The sequence below is a fragment of the Myxocyprinus asiaticus genome, chromosome 49 (genome assembly GCF_019703515.2).
Source record: "Myxocyprinus asiaticus isolate MX2 ecotype Aquarium Trade chromosome 49, UBuf_Myxa_2, whole genome shotgun sequence".
Classification (NCBI taxonomy): Eukaryota; Metazoa; Chordata; class Actinopteri; order Cypriniformes; family Catostomidae; genus Myxocyprinus; species Myxocyprinus asiaticus.
Window position 1 is genome coordinate 22,809,746 of NC_059392.1, and position 15,196 is coordinate 22,824,941.

The 15,196-nt window shown below is 36.9% G+C and overlaps 1 protein-coding gene across 2 annotated transcripts in view; it reads left to right on the plus strand.

The window, feature by feature from the left end:
• Positions 1-15,196, plus strand: part of LOC127438444 (metabotropic glutamate receptor 7-like) — a 647,223-nt gene that overhangs the window by 227,678 nt on the left and 404,349 nt on the right. For both annotated transcript variants that reach the window (XR_007896742.1, XM_051694042.1), the window contains exon 8: positions 5,949-6,884. Coding sequence is in view for 1 of the 2 variants with exons in the window: in XM_051694042.1 (XP_051550002.1) it covers positions 5,949-6,884 (936 nt within the window). In the remaining variant the exon portion in view is untranslated. The remainder of the gene's footprint in view (positions 1-5,948; positions 6,885-15,196) is intronic.

Here is a 15,196-nt window from a genome sequence, read left to right on the forward strand (position 1 = left end):
CATGGAAAATGTCTACTGCCAGACAGTTAATCTGTAAAATCTGGGAAGTCTCTGTGGTGTCCACACACTGAAAAAGCGGAGGCAATCTATTGCTGAGGGACGAGTAATTGACTTCTGTTGTACAAGTGTCAGCACTGCTGTAGTTAGTTTGAGTTTCTCAATCTCTCGGCCTGCAATTTACCAATGACCCTAAATGGCCTTCCTCATGTCTGCTTACTAGCCATCAACCCCCCAGTGTTTGCTCGTCTGCACGCAATGATAGATGATGATACTAGATTTGATTTACCCAGAGGTAGAGATTGCACTTTAAATAGAACTGCAGCTGGGCAAATCAAGTGTTGGGACTTGGCTGGTTCACTTTCAACTTTGTTTAGGGCCTTTTCTTGAACAAGAAAGGAGGCCTAGATTAAACAACTAAAGCTAGCAGAAAACTAAATTACTGGTTGTCAGAGGAAGTTGGAAGCTCGCACTTGAAAAGTGCTTCGAACTGGGGTTTAGGGTTGTGATGAATTCCTAGTTCTGCTTTTAGAGGTTTATTTTATTTTTATTTATACTGGAAAACAGCTTTAATGATAATGCAAAGCCTTTTGGCACAGAGAAAACAACTCCCCCCTGCTAGCTTGATGGTTTTTCAGCACTTCCCAGCAAGCATAAAACGTTTTTACAACATTTCGTTTACAGTGCAAATCACAGTACAACGTTTTAAAAAGTTTCCAGAAACCACACCTAAAACTTAAAAAAATATGAATAAAATAAAATGTCAGCTACGATATGTCAACTCAAGTGATTTCATGGGGTCGTAAAAAAATGCAGTTGTGTTAGCTGGGTAGAAGGTGCTGTATCATAATGTAGATGACGGGCCTCAGGGAGTAATTCACTGTTCTTTTTTCTCAACTGTGACATCATCAACGCGAAGGGGCTTCAATAATTTAAGGCAGCACTGCTGTCTCTGTTATATCAGATATATATTTGGTGTTCTGGGTAAATAATTGATTCTGCTCTGACAGTTTCTTCTGGCAATATGATCTCATGTGGATGTGGAAGTATGCCATTTAGTAAGTAAGCCATTAGCAGGTTGATTTTGAAAAGTGTAACACTAGCCTAGTTTCCATCCACTTGTCGCGCTATTTTGTTATTTTGAAAATGCAAAAAACAATTTGCTGTCTTCTGCCTGTTTCCATTCTAATGGCCTTTTATCAATAAAAATGGTGTGCGTGATGACGTCATGCCTAAAAAAATCCTTGGATGGAAACGTAGTTACTGTGGTGCTTTAAAAACATCACTCGGCTTGATCATCCCAACGAGTCCCACACAGCAACATCAGCTCAACCAATGGTATGAGTTTAAGGTGGGACGTTTTGTTTTTTCCCCATGCCTTAACCTCTTGAGTCCTGAGCGTGACTGCTGTGTGCATTTTCCATTCCCCTTTTTGATTTGTAACTAGTAGCCCCTAAGAAACATGCAAAAAACTAAAGTTTTTTAGACCAAATAGTTTTCCTAAAAATTGCCGTCCACATATGTGGACAGTGGGACTAAGTTGTGAAATTAGAAATAATATCAAGCTATTGAAAGTCAGATTTGTTTGTGTTCAGGAGTGTTGGTTATTCATGTTTTTGAAACGTTACAGACATTACATCAGACATTAGCATAAATTATTCTAATTCATAGAAATGGCCATTATCATCCAGTCACTGTGAAAATTAGCTTATTGTCCACGTAAGTGGTCATTGTGTTTAACAGCCTGCCGTTTTGCGATAAATCCATGGAATTTTTTAAATGGCATATCGGATGAAACTCGAGACTCTACTCTTTTGACTCAAACAGGTTAAAACATTAAACTTAATGGAGTTTCTTACCAGATGTAGTTTTGGTGCCGTTTCTCCCAAAGACAAACTCCGTTGTGATTAGCGCTGTTGTTTTGTCACATGACTCGGTGCGTCGAAATTTTAACCTTTTAATGACAGCCTATAGTAGCCTGAACTGAGATATTCAGTTTAAATAAAATTAAATTATGCATAGCCTATAGTAAAGCCAAAATGTGATGTCCACACATGTGGACGCAGGGTCTCAGGAGGTTAAAATAATTAAATTACATAATAATAATAATAATAAATAAATATATATATATATATATATATATATATATATATATATATATATATATATATATATTACTTTATTATTAGTGCTGTCAGTAGATTTAATTTTTTAATTGTGATTAATCTCATGGTTTTTCATAGTTAATTGTGATTAATCTCAGATTTTAAAGTGTTGAAATTTGACTATATACTTATTTCCTGTCAAAATGTATTTATTTCCTTCTTTGGAAAGAACAACTCAATAGAACAAAACAGTATGCAACAATAATGCTTTATTAACATTTTCCAAACTCCACAGAACAAAGAAATTTCCTAAAATAGGACCAATTCAAGTAACATTAATCATTTACCAAAGTCTTGGTGGGATGTAGACTGATTGATAGAACTACTATTCATTGCAATGCACATTAAATCTCTTAACCCCCCATCCTCCACAATATTTGTCTTCATCAGGCTGCCTTCTCACTTTGGATATGGAATGGAATGTTTCAGGGCAGCAAGCGCCACATTGAACTCCATAGAAAAGCACGCTTGTTCTGCTTTTAGCGCTGGCACTGCCGAATGGAAATATAATTCATCCGAATTGTCTGGTAATCATTAGCTGACACTTCAGAAGCTCGGTGGCAACAGGTACAAAGTTGAAATTATGTTAAATTTGAGCAGAGCATCAACAGACTCTCCATGTGGGAATAAGCTGAGCAGTAAGCTTGTATGAAATTGACATGCTTATGTGGTATAATTCTGATTTACCAAAGACACGAAGAATTGTTACAATTCCCATCAGCGTTTGTTTCTCCAGCATGGACTCGCTGTTGTGTATTTGTTTGTAGTGTGTATACGAGTGTAATGTCCCCGCTGGACACATCGCAAGGGTTCCGCCCTCTACCTAGTGTTCAGAACGTGGAGCTGAATAAAATGTCAGAATCGAATGTCAATTCGGTACATGCTTTAATCGTGATTTAGAGAACAAATTATGCGTTATACATTTTCAATGAATCGCATGCATTAATGCTGACAGCACTATTTATCATGCAGCACATAAAATGCTAGCTGTGAAATTACTCTTAGGAAAACAAGATAATTAGCCATCTTTGCCCAAAAGGTTTCAAATTTAATTTCTGATAAAATCTCGCTTTGGTTGCGAGAAAGAGTTAGTGAAAAAACAACAGCAAGAGAGTAGATAAAACTAAGACACAAAGGCACATGGAATTTAAAAGAAGATTCTGAAATAACATACAACAAAAAAGGTTTATCTTTCTACCCTTACCTCCAGATGGGATTCAGTCACTAAATTAACTGTGCTGTCTTTCTGCTTTTGTTTGGGCCTGGAATGCTCAGCCGTATCCAATCAGCCGAGTTGCTGTGTGCGTCATTTGGATTGATGTGGCTTTTCATTACGGCATCTCCAGGTGTCACTCTGGCATTCACATCATTGCCACGGAAATAGCAGAATGCTCTGCGGTCCTGAAAGCAAGCATGACCCAATAATAGCCAGGTGTAATAGAATGTTTCTCTGGCACTAATTGTCTCTGGCTGGCCTCTGGTGAAGCCATCAGTACTGGGGTTTGGGGTGTTAGCACTGTTTTGTTGTGTCATGGTCAAACTCTTCTTGATTTTTACTAGTTATCTTTTAAGAAAGTGGACTTATCTGAGCGATGCAATGGTTTAATAAAGAATTAATGGCATGTGGTTTTAATTTAAAGCCATACTTTGCAATGACCTTCAAGGAATAGTTTGCTCAAAAATGAAAATTATTTTTAGTCACCTTTTTATTTAATCCATCCATCCATCCAAACCCACCCATCCATCCATCCATCCATCCAACCTAACCCCTCTTTCTATCTATCTATCATCCATCCATCCATCCATCCATCCATCCATCCCAACCCCTCTATCTATCCATCCATCCATCCATATATTTATCTTTTTATCTATTTATCTATTCATCCATCCAAACCCAACCCCTCTATCTATCCATCTACCCATCCATCCATCCATGCATCCATCCATCTATCTATATAACTATATATTTATCTTTATATCCATCCTTCCTTCAATCCAAACCCAACTCCTCAATCCATCCATCCATCCATCCATCTATCTATCCATCCATCCGTGTACCTTGTTGCATTTTCAGTGCAAATTCTTCTGCATTATTATAATTATTATTTTTTTTTTAAATACTGTATTTTTCATGCAGGCCTATTTTTAAAAATGGTTACCTATTCATTTCCCCACTTAATCAAAACCTGTAATCATTACACATTTATAATATATTAAAAACACAGCTCTTCAGTGCTCTTTTTTCCATGATTTGCATAAAGAGGCATTTGCCGCATTTCTCTTACCGCCCTCTTATTGCATGTGTTCATTAAAATGCGGCCTGTCTCCATGGTGATTGTTGCCACAAAGTGCTTAAAGAAACCACTGGTAATCACACTGCAATCAACATTTTTTGAATGAAAGGAATACAAAGTCAAAGTGCATATTGAAGGATGTATAAAGCAGTGGAAGCAGTCTAAAATCTAAATTTGTATTTTTTCCCAAATGATCAGATTTAAAAGCCGTAGCGTCTTTTATTGGTGTACACTGTCAACTTGTTAACAAAACTGAATTTGGGCACGTTTTGTTGCTCTGGAAACATTTATTTTGGAACTTTAATAGGGTTGAGAACTGAAAACTGGGTATGGTTGCACTAGCTATTGCCTTACTTAATTAGGGTGTAAAGTTCAAACTATGCGTTTAATAACTACTAGTTAGTTTGTAATTAATGCAGTGTTTATTAGTGCTTATAACCAATGAAGTGGTTCATTACAAGTGAAGCTCAATCAACAGCATTTGTTGCTATGTTGATTACCACAAAAAAATTAATGGAAGTGAACAGAGCCAATTTTTGGAGGGTTTAAAGACAGAAATGTGAAGCTTAAAATTTTATAAAAGCACTTGCATTAATTCTGTAAAAATGTGTGTATTTATTTGAGCTGTAAAGTTGTTTAAATCATAATTTGTACAGTTTAAGGGTTTTAGGGTTTGTTGAAATTACATTGTCAAAGCAATGAAGTTATAAAATTACCTATAACTTTATACAGAAAAGGAAAAGTCAAAATGTGGTGTGGAGGGTGGCCCCAGCAGAAATCTGAATGGCCCCTTTAGTGCCTCTGTCTTGGAAAGGCATTAGTAAAAAAAAAAGTCACTAGCACAAACGTGAACATCAGCATAGCATCACGGCTGCAGGTAATTTTTTATGAATTAGATCTCACGCCAGGAGCCATATATATATATATATATGCTTTTGGTGTCTGATGACTTTAGATATTATATACACATCGTTTTGTTTTCATTATCATTCAAACGGAGAGTATAATCAAAACTTAGGTTAATCAACGCATTTAAGCCAAACATGACTAACACACAGACAGGCAGTTTCTTTACAGTAAATCTGACTGAATCCAAGCAATTAAACAGTTAGTATTTCGCAATACATTATAAATATGGGCTTCATAGATGGTATTACCAAAAAGTGATGTGGAACCGGATCCATTGGGTTTTATTGATGAAACATGAGCAGAACAAATATTAATCGTACATCATATCATTCTTACATGAATTGTACCATTGAACAGAATGTAACAATTTATGTATGAATGGATTTATGAACAATTTACACATAAGTGTGTTATTCTTTTGTGTCATAAATAAAGCCTTTTAAATGCAAACATAATCAAAACCAAAATCTTTAAACTCTTTATGATTCCCATCCCTAAAATTATATATGTTCTTGAATTTGCCTAAGGTTTGAACACCCCATATGAAGTCCAAAAATGCTGACCTATGGCTTTTTCTTTCCAGACTGAAGACATGCAGTGGCCTAGTGGTGAAATGGAAATACCCAGCTCAGTTTGCAGCTTACCCTGTAAGACGGGTCAACGCAAGAAGATGGTGAAAGGCATGCCTTGCTGCTGGCACTGCGAACCCTGTGACGGCTACCAGTACCAGTATGACGAGACTTCCTGCAAACTGTGTTCTTACAACATGCGGCCAAACCCCAACCGAACATCCTGCCAACCCATTCCGATCGTCAAATTAGAGTGGCATTCTCCCTGGGCCATCATTTCGGTCTTCCTGGCCATGCTCGGAATCATCGCCACCATCTTTGTCATGGCAACATTCATACGTTACAATGATACCCCAATCGTCCGAGCATCTGGCAGGGAGCTTAGCTACGTTCTTCTAACAGGGATATTTCTTTGTTACATCATCACTTTTGTAATGATCGCCACACCTGATGTCGCAGTTTGCTCCTTTAGACGGATTTTCCTAGGATTGGGAATGTGTATTAGCTACGCCGCCCTTTTAACCAAGACGAATCGCATTTACCGGATCTTTGAGGAAGGCAAGAAGTCCGTTAGTCCACCTAAACTGATAAGCCCGACGTCTCAGTTAGCCATAACATCAAGCCTCATCTCCTTCCAGCTCTTAGGGGTTCTCATATGGTTCGGGGTAGATCCTCCAAACACTATAATCGATTACGATGAGCAGAAGACCATTAACCCAGACAAGGCTCGAGGGGTTCTCAAGTGTGACATTACAGACCTACAAATCATTTGCTCTCTAGGATACAGCATCTTACTGATGGTTACATGTACAGTATACGCCATCAAGACTCGAGGAGTTCCGGAAAACTTCAATGAAGCCAAACCTATCGGCTTCACCATGTACACCACGTGCATTGTGTGGCTAGCCTTTATCCCTATTTTCTTTGGGACGGCACAGTCAGCTGAAAAGGTAAAATATTTTCTATTTTTTTGTAAAATATTTTCAATTTCAACTATCCTTAAGTTGGTTTAAGCTGGTTTAGCTGGTCTCCCAGCCTGGCCAAAATGGTGTTTAACTGGTCAGCCAAGCACCCAAAACATCTCTAAAACCAACATAAAAGACCAGTCTTCTAGCTTGTCCAGACTGAGAGACCAGCTAACCACAAATGTAGATGAGTTGACTCTAGAGCTGCATCCGAATTCCCATACTGTGTTGTGTAACATGGTTGGCATGTTATATGGAGTTAGGATGAAATAAGGTGCAGTTCAAACTGTTCTGAGACCAGTGCAGACAGACAGCACACTGGAGGTTAACTCATTCACTAAATAGGGAGCAAGGGAGCATCCTATATCTTTCTATGCAGCTAAGTGCATTCACTCCTAAAATCCAACCAAAAGTTCAGTATCAGGCTGCAGAAGATGTTTGGACCACTAAACATGTTTGGCAGACATGGGACAATGGTAATATTTATAACGTATCATTTTATTTTAACATGGTTATCAGTCATGGAATGAGGCTGGCAATTACTTTGAATCAGAAATAATTATGCTAATATCTGATGTAACGTCTCAAAATCATGAATAACCAACACTACTGGAAACATAATAAACAATTTTATATATATATATATATATATATATATATACAATCTGACTTCCTATAGCTTGGTTTTATTTAAAATTTCACAACTTAGTCCCGCTGTCCACATACTGTATGTTGGCATACATTTTTAGGAAAACTATTTGCTATAGAATTTTTATTTTTGAGAACACTTGTTTTTAGCATGCTAAAATATTTACAGATTACCCTCACTCTTTCTCTAGTACTACTTTATATATTGTTTCTAAGTACCATTCTCAATCTATTGCCCTCTTGAGTGAAGGATGTATAATCCAGGCTTGTGGCTGTTACAGTAATATAATACTTCTAAATAGTTCATATATTGCATATTAACATTTTATTCTACTGTAGTAATATATTTGTTTTAGTTTCTTTTCTAATAGCATTGCTAAGTAGTCTGGTTAAAAAGAAAATTTCTAAAAGACATTAGTTGGCATGTTTTCATGGTCAAGACTACAGAATAGGTACATGGGTTCGAGTCCACCTTAGTCAAGACCAACAAATCCCTTAAGTTAAAACATCCCTTAGTGACAGTATGCATACAATTAGAGCTAAGGTTTTTCTTAACGTTTGAGGTTTCTTGCAACTGGGCCTTGGTGTTTAACCAATTAAATTAGAGTCAAGCCTAAAGAGGGGACGAGTTGGACTCAAGACCGAGTCCACAACAGTCCAAGTAAATCTTTTAATAAATCAAGATTTTAATTACAACTGCAAACTCAACACTAAGCCATTACATCAATATTTTGAGCTTTGAACCTTCACAAATAATCAAAACTATGTGTCAATATCAGGGTTACAATGATACATTTATTGATATAGTTGTACTCAAGACCATACTCAAGTCCAGATTCAAGTAACCCAACTGTACTACTTAAATCATCAAGTAATATTGTACAGTTGGATTTTCGATCAGGGATCAAGTAGCATACCCAACAGTCAATGGAATCACTTTGAGATCCAAGAGTAATTGGATTCTGCAGTGGGATCGAATCTTGCAAGTCCAGATACAACTGTGCTCTTAGAATAGCATTAAATGTAGATTCTCTACCTGTAGAGTTTTTTTTTTTTTTTTTTTTTTTGTGAAAACCTGATTAGTCTTTTAAATCTTTGCAATTGAAAGCATGGCGATCTTAGTGTCAACTTTTCCTTCATTTACTTTTGGCCTTTTTGGGGCGTGAATATTTTACTTTCTATAATTCCCTTCAAGGCAGCTAAAAGTCTAACCTGGCGTACGCATTTGGTTTTCCACTCAATTTCAAATCCATTTGCAGTCTGATGTTACAGTAATGGCTCTATTTTATAATACCTGTTTGCAAGCTGCAGGCAATCTAGACTCTGGCTTTTATACCTCAAAGATCATCCTTTCCTGAAGAAATGAAAAATTATATTTCAGTGTGGGGAGAGGGTTGCCTTCCCTGGTAGAATAAGGGCAAACAGGTATTAATAGCACAGTTAAGAATCAATGTCCCACAACAATCTTTTAAAAGACATTTCATTAGCATAAGGACATTTGCTCATTATCTACATACGAGACGGATGGCTTTGCTTTTTTTCCCCCCTCAGTGGCGGTGCTGAAAAGCAATTACCTAAATAATAGAGTAAACTGATTTGAGCGTGTACTGACGTTGGATATGATGATGGGGTCTGACAACAAAACATTCCCATTCATTTAAACAATTTAATTATGTTTAAAATAACTCAGAGGGTGTCAAGTCGGTTGCATTTTGACTTGGTTAATATACTATAGAGCGAAACAGTCGGGTTCCAGAAGGAAAAAGACGTATAACACATAAACAATAACGTTTTAACCTTTTTAAACAGACCTGTCATAAGCTCTGAGGTTTTCTAAACATTTGTATATATTTCTGTAGAAGTCAGGGTTAGGTCTGCTTGAAAAAAAATGGTCAAAAAGATAAATTCCTGGCGAAGAACTACACTACCCATAATTCTGAAGTGAGATCCACCAATCAGATACATCGCTGTAACTACAGAAACAGAAATAAAGGTTAACAGCGACCGCCTACTACCATAAAGCTTTGTAAATGATGTAATCGAGTTCCTTATAGTCTCAAACTTCTTACAATACGCATTTGTATATACGTATTGGACAATTAATAAATTAAACATAATTGTTTTTATACTTCTAATCAATTACTCAAAGACATTTTACACCTGCTGTGTACATGTGATGTAACTGTATGTTGTTTACGACTGTCAACCAATAATATAGAATTCAACTGATCACATTAGCTGGGTTTCCATACACATCATTTTTTGCTTATTTTGGAATTTTACAGATATATGGAAAAAATATCTAAAATAAAAAAAAAAAAAAATAAAATAATTTAAAATGTACTCACTTTGATGTGGATATATATGTTATTCCATAAGAATACATGCCCATAAACTATGACAGAAACACACTGACTGAAAAAAAAATCCTATTGTGATACTAGCGTGCTATAGCATTACAATATCCATCCCTGTTACGGTCTCTGTTGTGTTATATAGCCGTATCAATTTCTTGCCGCAATAAACAATCATAATCTAATTGCTTCATTATTTTTATCTTTTATTCACAACTATCATTGTTCTTATTACCACATGAGGATGCAGCTCTTCAAACGCAAATTAAACTAGGAAATCATGCTATGGTATGTGTACGCATAATGGCCCTAAAGAGAAATAGCTCTGGATTCCCATGACTATTACCTGAACCCAGCCAGGGGATGCTGGCGATGATGCACAATCCTGAGAGGCAAACAGCAGGCTCATTAGAGAGAAGCAGCCTCATCTGCGGCAGAGCCTGCAGCTGTGTGAAAACCTGATGTAAGCCAGGCGTCCCAGCTGAAAGTAACTGTGACATGCTGGCCTTTGCTGCTTGTCATTACTTACCTTGGTAGAGTCATGCGAAATACAAATGAAGCTCTTCCAATGTGGCAGAGATGCAGGCGCTATGAAGTGTGTACACGTGTGTATGTGTGTGAGTTGCAAGCACAAAGCAAAGGGAGTTTTGTGTAACAAGACTACTCAGATCTCACCTAAATGAAAATAATGGCTTCTCTCAGCCGCATTCATGTACAGGCTCGTTGTTCGCTATAGTTTCGAAAATAAGGCACTTAGAAATGTTTTGAGTTTGCTTTCATCTTAAGAATGAGAAGACAGATTTGTGTCTTGCTCAGATTGCACAAAAAAGACAATTCTACACATTTCATTTTATGTTTCACTTTTTTTTTTTTTTTTTTTTTAGGTTGTAGATTTATATTGCCATCAGAATAGCATCTGCTTCTGGGGAAATTGGTGCAAAATAGCACAGAAAATGGAAGTTGAGGCATTTATGGCTCTTTTGTTAAATGTAATGAATTACTTGGGGTTTAGAGCGTGCAGACAAAACACTCTGATGAACTTCATGTTTGCTAGCGTTTCAAATGATATGCAGTGATACTGATGATATTCACGGCTTATTGAGGGAAAAGTCGCATTACTTTTTTGATGTGCATCTATTGTATATTCCTACACTGAAGAAAAATGATTTTGTGGTGAAGTAAATATGGCAGAAAAAAATTGTGTATGTTATATAAATTTTACTTAACTTTTCAAAGCTGGTGTTCCAAGCATGCACCGAGCTAGAATAAGTAATGAGTTTGCATGGTTTCACTGTGTGCAAGTTTATTTACACAATTTTTATTGATCATTTTTTTGTTAAGTTTGGTAACTTTTTAACAACTAAACATGTGTTAATATGTCCAAAATGTGAAGTGTTTGCATATAATGCAGACATATCATCCTGCAGCTCTTGCCTGGTTGCCCACTAAAGCTAAGCAGGGTTGAGCCTGGCCAGTACCTGGATGGGAGACCTTCTGGGGAAAACTAAGGTTGCTGCTGGAAGTGGTATTAGGGAGGCCAGCAGGGGATGCTTACCCTGTGGTCTGTGTGGGTCCCAATGCCCCAGTATAGTGACAGAGACACTATACTGTAAAAGAGCACTGAGGTCCTGACTCTCTGGTCATTAAAAATCCCAGGGCACTTCTTGTAAAGAGTAGGGGTGTAACCCTGGTATCCTGGCCAAAATTCCCCCCACTGGCCCTTATCTATCATTGCCCTCCTAATTATCTCCATCCCTGAATTGGCTACATCACTCTACTCTCCTCTCCACCCATAGCTAGTGTGTGGTGGGTGTTCTGGTGCATTATGGCTGCCGTCACATCATCCAGGTGGATGCTGCACACTGTTGGCGGTTGAGGAGATTCCCCCATACTATGTAAAGTGTTTTGAGTGCCTAGAAAAGTGCTATATAAATGTAAGGAATTAATTAAATGATAATTAATTAATTATATAATGCACATTTAAGTTAGATGTGTAAGTTAAAGTGACAACTCACAGAAAGATTTTGCATATTAATGTGGGTATGACATATTGAAAGGATATTGGTCTTGGCAGACTAGATCTGCTATGCTGCTGCTGCTGCAGAGCAAGCATGGAGACTTGCTACTGCTAGAAAATACACAGACATACTGAGTTAAGCATGTGGACATGGTGCTGCTGCAAAATTAGACAAAAAACAAGACACGCTGCATCAAGCATGTATGACATGCTGCTGCACAATTAGACATAAATACAATCCCCCAACAAAGCAGGGAAGCTGCACAAAATGCATAACAAATAAACAACAAAACACAACCCCCAATCAAGCAGATCTATCACCAAGACTTGTGTACTGCTGCTGCTCTGAAAATCTGTGTGCACCGAGTAAATGCTAGCTAGGTTTGCCTTGGCTGCTGGCAAAATGATGTAACACTAACTACATTTCTTTGTGTGCTTGGGCCTTCTTAGCTGAATGGCTTAAATGGCTAGTGACCTGATTCATAATTTGTACTTGGACCTGGAAAGCCCTGAACTTATTTAACTGGATTTGCGGCAATGTTAAAGATGTAGATTTTACCTTTATACAATTAAAATGTAATTACAAAAACTATGCAAAACTTGTGAAATAAAAATTTCATTTTTTTTTTCAGCATAAATAAACACGATAGAAATATACATGTATTTAGTAAATGTGTTTCCATTGTAGTTTATGCACATGTCCTCTTATCAAATAAAATATTTATCCACCTCAAGCAAGCACCTACAGTTTTTATTCACACCTTGGTGTGTATGGAAACCCCGCTACTGACTCACGTTGTTTTAAATCCGTATGACTTTCTTTCTTCTTGGAAACACAAAAAAAGTGATCTGAGGTAGAAAGTCCAAGCTTCTGTTTTCCATACAACAAAAGTGGATGGTGATTTCAGTTATTTACTGAAAATTGTTATTGAAAATTGTTATTCTCTGAATAACGACCATCATTTAAGTCACCTCTGCCTGTAGCTCTCAAATCTCTTTTGTTGTCGCATTCTTCAAACTTGCCGCATTTATATCAGTCATGTGACATGCTACAACCAATGGTTTTTGTTCTGTTTCTTCACACAAGGCTATCTTACGACTTCAGAAGCGTGGAATATAGCATGCATGTTGTACAAGGACTACTTTAATGATGTTTTTTTTTTCTTTTTTGTTATTTGACATTATAAATCACCATCCACTTCTGTTGAATGAAAAACAGCAGGTTAAACAAATATATATATTGTGTGTGTGTGTGTGTGTGTGTGTATGTGTGTGTTTATTTGTGTGTTTCATGAATTAAAGAAAATAATATAGTATGGGCACATCATTGAAGGTGAGCAAATGATGACAGTATTTTCATAAATTTTCTCTATTTTCTTTAACAATTGTTTGTAATTAAAGTAAACAAGTGATTATTTAGATCTGAATTACTGCTGTCATTGACAACTGATAGTGATTCTGTCCAGATGGAGGAGCAAATACCTTCGGCAACATTACTGTCTTTCTCTAACGTGTTGTCAGTGTGGTTTTCCCTGCTTTATGACTGATAGGTTGATTTTTGCACACACTGCAACAAAATAGTCTCAGCTCAAGGCCTTTCCATTAAATATGAGTAATCTGCACTAGGGTAATCTTTTAAAAATATCTAGCATGAAAAAAAAAAGATCTTATTGAGCGGGGTTGGATTGTAGCTGAATTGTTCACGTTATATCACAAATCTATACTGATACTATGGTATATTACAGTATGATGCAGTATGGCAAGTACTTATTTATTTATTATGAGCACTTTTTTAAGGTGTATGTGTGCTTTTTTGTACTATGCAATCAGACAATGGAAATGGGGAAAAAAAATAATGAATTTCTAAATGTTTGTTTTAAAAAAAATAGATGCATTGAATTGAAATGTTAGAATGGTTTTGCAAATGTTTCACACAAATTTGTTCTCATGCTTCATGAATAAGGGCCAATGTATTACTAACATCTATATCTATTCAATATGATTGACATCATTATCTTCTAAATGACTAAATGTAAATGGACATGTTAATCTAATGTACTAATTGTACAGAATACAACAGTTACTTACACTTAAAAAAAAAAAAAAAAAAAAATATATATATATATATATATATATATATATATATATATATATATATATTTTTTTTTTTTTTTTTTTTGTCTTGTTTTCAAGTAAACACTCTGAACATCATTAAAACAAGTTCAAATGACATGAGAAACAACATTACATAAGATAGTAACACTTGTTTTGGATAATATTTCTTGAAATAAAGAATATGTATTTTTCATACTCATTTGGCATTTTTTTCATCCTTGTTTTAGTAATAAATCTAATAAAACTTTTTGAGGGTTGGTCTGACAGTGACAGCTAATGACCCTACATCAGTGTGGAGAGCCTAAAACAACTACTAACTACAAGACTCCTACCCTGTAGGGAACCAAAAACTTGACAACTGACAACTTGAATGTGTTCTGCTATAGATTTGAAATGCCCAATCTCACACCCCACACCCGCACTGACCTTTACCTCACACAAAAACAAACACCCCCTGCAACCCCCCTCCACCCCCCTCCTGCTACTCAACCTCTTCTAAGATCTGTGAAGAAGAGATGTGCCGTGTCTTCAGAAAACAAAAGACAAGGAAAGCACAGGGCCCAGATGGCATTCGATCCAGTGCTAGCCAGCTGGCCCCCATCTTCACACTGATCTTCAATAGATCACTGGAGCAGTGTGAAGTCCCATGCTGCTTCAAACGCTCATTCATCATTCCTTTCCCAAAGAAACCAAAAATCACAGGACTTAATGACTATAGACCCATCACCCTGATGTCTGTGGTCATGAAATCATTTGAGAGACTGGTGTTGGCCCACCTTAAGGACATCACTTAACCCTTTCTAGATCCCCTTCAATTTGCTTATCGAGCAAACAGGTCTGTGGATGATGCAGTCAACATGGGATTGCATCATATACTGCAACATCTGGACAGACCAGGGACCTATGCAAGGATCCTTTTTGTGGACTTCAGTTCGGCTTTCAACACCATCAATCTATTCTCCAGACTAAATTACACCAACTCTCTGTTCCCACATCTATCTGTTAGTGGATCGCCAGCTTTCTGACGGACAGGCAGCAGCTTGTGAGATGGGAAATTCACTTTCAGCACATGTACAAACAGCACTGGTGCCCCCCAAGGATGTGTGCTCTCCCCACTACTCTTCTCCCTGTACACAAATAACTTCATTGCCAAGGACCCCTCT